At 33.2% G+C, this 6,000-nt stretch overlaps 1 protein-coding gene across 13 annotated transcripts in view; it reads right to left on the bottom strand.

The window, feature by feature from the left end:
* ptprfa (protein tyrosine phosphatase receptor type Fa) overlaps positions 1-6,000 on the bottom strand; it is a 236,252-nt gene that overhangs the window by 10,164 nt on the left and 220,088 nt on the right. For all 13 annotated transcript variants that reach the window (XM_051111347.1, XM_051111346.1, XM_051111352.1 and 10 more), the window contains 3 exons: positions 5,472-5,591; positions 3,420-3,574; positions 3,039-3,324 (listed from right to left, as the gene is read on the bottom strand). In XM_051111347.1, coding sequence (XP_050967304.1) covers positions 3,039-3,324; positions 3,420-3,574; positions 5,472-5,591 — 561 coding nt within the window. The remainder of the gene's footprint in view (positions 1-3,038; positions 3,325-3,419; positions 3,575-5,471; positions 5,592-6,000) is intronic.

The following is a 6,000-nucleotide window of genomic DNA, read 5'->3' as shown; positions in this document are numbered from 1 at the left end:
AGCTATTTAGACTTGAGGATACTATAATGTTTTACTTTTTTGTGTGATTTCAAATAAATATTCCATAAAATATGTTTCTTTTAAATGCCAGCTTTTGTGTACATCTTATTCGGCACCATTATTCTGTATAATAATCCATTCTAGATATTTCAAACAGCACTGGTCATGAATGAATGAAATATGGGACCCTGGACCACAAAACCAGTCATGTTTTAGCTGAATAAATAAGCTTTCCATTAATGTATGGTTTGTTAGGATAGGACAATGTTTGGCTGAGATACAACTATTTGAAAATCTGGAATCTGAGGGTGCAAAAAAAAAAAAGAAGTATTTAGCAATGCATATTACGGATCAAAAATGAGTTGTAGGAAATTTGCAAAATATCTTTATGGAACATGACCTTTTTCTTAATATCCTAATGATTTTTGGCATAAAAGAAAAATTGATCATTTTAACCCATACAATGTATTTTTGGCTATTGCTACAAATATACCTGTGCTACTTAAAAATGGTTTCGTGGTCCAAGGTTACATATCAGGAATGCTTTAAATTCCAAAACTGAGCTCAACTTCAGTATTCATGGCTTAATGTTAATTACCAAACTGAATTTCAAAGCGTTTTTTTCCATTGTCAACATCTGACGTCTTCCTTTGGTGAAGAATGGGGTATTTTGAAAGGCTTTGTTCACAAACTTCAAATGATACATGCTCTTTGAATCTCAGCGTGTCACCAAGATGCATCATGGGAAAAACAGCCCATTAAAATCGTTCATGTTGCGCAGGGAAACCCAAATGTGTTTCCACACACAGCTCTGACTGCACTGGCCCTTCAGAATCAGACAATTCCCATCCGCTGGAGAAACAACATCAAGCATTAAAACCTGATTACATCCTCGACGGATCTATAATGATCATGTGCGTAAAGCAGCTCTGAGCCTCATCATTCGGGCTGTGAAGCGTCTCTGAGGACAGCTGTTGTATGTTAAAGGAGTGTTTTCATGCACGCAGCAGCTATAATTCTCACCACAGTCACAGATATGGCCTGTCAGCTTCTCCATCAGCACCAACTTACTGTTTAAGCAGTAAAAAATGTGCATCTTTGCATTGGCAAGAATGTTTCCGCAAAAAAATTCAATGTGCATGTCTTTTCTTTTTCTACAGCAGTTTTTCTTGCTCCTCTTCCAGTGTAATATCACGGAAATCAACTTTGCCATTGTAGATGAGAATCATAAGGAATTCAGGTTCAGATTATACATAATTATTCCAGTTCTGTTAACAAAATCAGAAATGTTTTTGAATAAACACTTGTTCTTCATTCCCAATCAGTGCTGTTTTAGTATTATTTATTGACTATTGTAGTGTTTATTAATATTTGAATTCGCTTTATGGTTTTAACTCTTTACAATAACATTTCACTTGCATACATTAGTTAACTATATTAGATAACAAGAGCAAAAACAATAATTTTTAGTAAGACTTTACAATAAGGTTCTATTAGTTAATGTTAATGTATTAACTAACATGAACAAACAATTAACAACACATTTATTACAGTATTTATTAATCTTTGTCAGTGCATTAACGAAAGTTAACAAGCACAACTTTTGATTTTAATAACGAATTAGTAAATGTTGAAATTAACATTAAGATTAATAAATGCGGTAACACTCTACAATAAGATTCATTACATTAGTCAACATTAGTTAATGTAAACTAAGAATGAACAATACTTTTACAGCATTTATTAATCTTAGTTAATGTTAATTTCAACATTTATTAATGCATTAATTGTATTTGTTAACATTAGCTAATGCACTGTGAATTAACATGAACTGACAATGAGCAACTGCATTTTCATTAACTAACATTAGCAAAGATGAATAAAAACAGCAATAAATGTATTGTTCATTGTTGGTTCAAGTTAGTTAATACATTAACTAATTTTAACTAACGGAACTTTATTGTAAAGTGTTACCAGATTTATTTATCTTAGTTAATGTTAAGTTCAACATTTACTTATAAATGATTAAAATCAAACATTGTACATGTTAACATGAACATTAAAATTTAACATTTAAAAGTTAATACATTCTGTAAAATATATTGTTCATTGTTAGTTTATGTTAACAAATGATACCTTATTGTAAGTGTTAACTTTTATTTTTATATTTTCATTTTTTCATTTTAAATTTTAGTTTCATTTTTAGTATTTCTTTTTTTTTCAGTTTTATTTTCTGTTCAGTTTTAGTTTTTATTTATTTTTAGTTAATTTAATAATCAACATTGTTACATTACTTGAGTTTAACTTGAAGCATTCCTTATATTTCATTAATTAATGACCAATACTGATTCAAATATCTAGTAATTTTTGTGCTTTAGCTTCAAATAATAACACTCATATAATAACATTTATTATTAAAAGTTATGGTAACACTTTACTTTACGGTTTCTTAACTAGTTGCTTATTAGCATGCATATTACTAGAATATTAGCCATTTATTAGTACTAATTAGGTACATATTAATACCTTATTCTACATGATCCCTAATCATACCCAATACCTAAACTTAACAACTACCTTACTAACTATTAATAAGCAGTAAATTAGGAATTTATTGAGGGAAAAGTCGTAGTTAATAGTGAACAAGTGTTCCCTATTCTAAAGTGTTACCAAAGTTATCATCTAATATTTATATTTTAGTTATTTCCAGCTGTTTTTCAATTAACAAAAGTTTTAGTTAACAACAACAACAACCCTGTTCCCAACTGTAAAAACCAGGCAAGACAGACCGCTAGGTATAAACTGCATCTTCTGCATGTTAATCAGGGGTTTTAACAAGCAACAAGGCATTGCTTTGTCTTTTGGTTCCACAGAGCTGTATTCCAAACATCAAACATGTTCTGATCGGCTGTGATTTTGTGTCTTCACACTGTGTTTTGCTTTTAGTGAGGAGAGAAAAACTGACACAGGAACCCTGTTGTGCCGTGTCGGGTTAGTTTGATGTATGAGATTATGTGTGTCTGTGTGTGTTTTCTGACCTTAAACTCCAGTTCCATAGCAGTGACGGTGTCCCCGGGCGACACCTGCGTGAGTTTCTGGATGTGTGTGTACAGGCTCCGCGCCGGGACCTCTGTGTTCCCGCAGGTGGCGGCCTCCAGCAGGGCCTCGTGGATGAAGATATACTGATCTTCCGTCTGCACCATGTAGTTCCTCTGAGCGCGCATGCAGGTCACGTGACCGTAGATATCCACCGACTTCTCGTGCTTCATCCGCTCCAGCATGGCCTCTATTACGATAAAACAGCCCGTCCGACCCACGCCGGCGCTGCCATGGGAAACACGAGGAAAATCTTAGATTTAGAGTGCATTCATACACACATGTGCATGCTAATAGATAAGCGGGCGGAGGTCATGCTCTACCTGCAGTGCACCACCATGGGTCCGGCGTCAGGTGGGTTGCAGGCCTTGACCCTGCGCAGAAAAGCTAAAATAGGTGTGGGGTATTCGGGAACGCCGTGATCCGGCCAGGCCATGAACTGGAACTGCCGAACTTCCCGTTTCTCACTGGACCCATTCTGTTACAACATAATCAAAGATATATATGATAGAAAAAAAAAAAGATTTTTCCTGCTGTTTTTAAATAAAAGAATGTGTTTATAATACATAATTAATTACATATACTGAATTTTAATATTAATCTCCCTCCACAATCTAATCACAAATTAAACTGCAAAAACAAGTCAATCAGAAATCGTTAAGGTTGTGAGATCACAACTATGGGCTTGTTAACTTATGACCATTTACACATCAGGAACTATTTAGTGTTTAACTGGCCTGTTCGGATGAACTATGCTAGTACGTGAAGATTAACCAATCAAAACACAGGTCTTAAAGCTGCAAAAGCAGCCTGTGTAATCGTAAAGATCTGAGGAAGGAGACAAAATTAGTTATGGGAAACTAAATTACAACAAATTTTTGGTCCAGAAAACCTGACATGTATAAGTGGACATATATGGGAAAAATGCAACATATGGACTATGTAAACATTTACAGTACTGTACTGAATAAACCATATTTCATTCTATGTTCACAACAAAAAAAAAAAAAAAAAAAAAAAAAAAAGATAAATTAATAAATAAATTAATAAAAAATGATTTATCTATCCACCCAACCATACATCATTTTATGTATTTTACTGACATGACAGGAAATTAAAAAAAATAATAATAATTGTGTATTAAATTATCTATTTAAAATAAAATAGTAAAATAAAATAAAATAAAATAAAATATGCTGAAATTGCCCTGTGGTGTGCACAAACTATGTAAGTTAAATATGATGTTAAATATAAAAAGTGAACTATAATATGTAATATATATAATTTATTATATAATGTACAGTTATTATTTCATCTACCATAAAATCGATAACACTTTACAATAAGGTTTCATTTGTTAACATTAGTTAATGTGTTAACTAACATTAACAAACAATGATACATTTATTACAGTATTTATTCATCTTTGTTAATGTTAGATAATAAAAGTACAGCTGCTCATTGTTACACTGTAAAAAATAAAAAACACAATTTGTTGAGTCAGCTTAAAATAATTTGTTACCCTGCTGCCTTAAAATTTTAAGTTCAGTCAACTCAAATATCTAAGTTGTCACTTTGTATAATTTAACATTTCAAGTTGAATAACCTTTTTTTGAGTTGATTGAACTTCAAATTTTAAGGCAGCCAGGTTACAAATTATTTTAAGTTGACTCAACAAATGTTTTTTCACAGTGTAGTTCATGTTAGCTCACAGTGCATTATGTTAACAAACACAACTTTTGATTTTAATAATGCATTAGTAAATGTTGAAAGTAATATTAACGGTAACACTTCAGTGTAACAATTTAGTATAGGAAATAATTCTCACTATTAACTAGTTACTTATTAACATGCCTATTATTAACATACTGGCTGTTTATTACTACTTAACTAAGATTAATAAATGCTGTAAACGTATTGTATATTCTTAGTTCATGTCAACTAATGTATTGTAAAGTGTTACTATAAAATGTTATACAATTTTGTTATAAAAATCATTTTCTGAATAAAAATTAATTTAGGCTCTAGGATCTCAGCAAGAGGCAGTTTTGTCTCCTACTAATAATTAAATTTGCATGTTTTTGTGGAAATGTTTCCATCTTCATTTATTCAGTTCTGCTATGTACCGCCTCAATATCACAAAAAGACATTTACAACATTAATGAGAAGAAACGTCAGTCATTTGTGAGAATGCAGTGTATCTGCCTGTTAAAAAATGTGTCAAACATAAATCTAAAACTTCTTTTCAGGTTGTTTTGTGTATATGGTTTTATTACACACAATTGTTAAACAGAATTTGATTTAAAACAAATGATTTGTCACTGCAGTGGTTTAAAAAACAAACAAATAAATGTGATTTATGAACACACACGGACCTTATAGAGAGCAAAGGTCCTGACGCTGTATGTGGCTAACTCCACCGTATCCAGCATGGACACTTGAATCATGCCGTACGTCTCTGTTCCACGGCTCGGCCAGTACTGATCACACTTCACCTGCAATCACAGACACACACAAACATCACACATCAGGGAGCATAAGAGCACAGAAGACGGGTGAGAGGAGGCCAGCTGAAGCTGAAGCAGACCCGCGGGTCTCGGGCAGATGGGGGCATCACGCACCACAGACCGGCCAGAACTATGGCTGAACCTCCGGCTCCAATAACACACATGGGTCACATACTGTGAATACACACTCACACACACTGAGCACAGAGGGCTGAATGAGTAATGGCCGGCAGGTCTGGGGTTGAGATGCATTAGCATGACCCATCTGGGTTTCCGTAAACACTGCTGTCCCTCCTCAACAAAGAACAGGTACAATCTGTGCACTTTTTTAAGCTAATTAATAAATACAGCTGACTAAACCAAATTCTCCTAAAAAACCTTCTGCATTTTTAAAATT

This window comes from Labeo rohita, chromosome 6 (assembly GCF_022985175.1).
Source record: "Labeo rohita strain BAU-BD-2019 chromosome 6, IGBB_LRoh.1.0, whole genome shotgun sequence".
NCBI lineage: Eukaryota > Metazoa > Chordata > Actinopteri > Cypriniformes > Cyprinidae > Labeo > Labeo rohita.
This window is presented reverse-complemented; position numbering and strand designations above follow the sequence as displayed.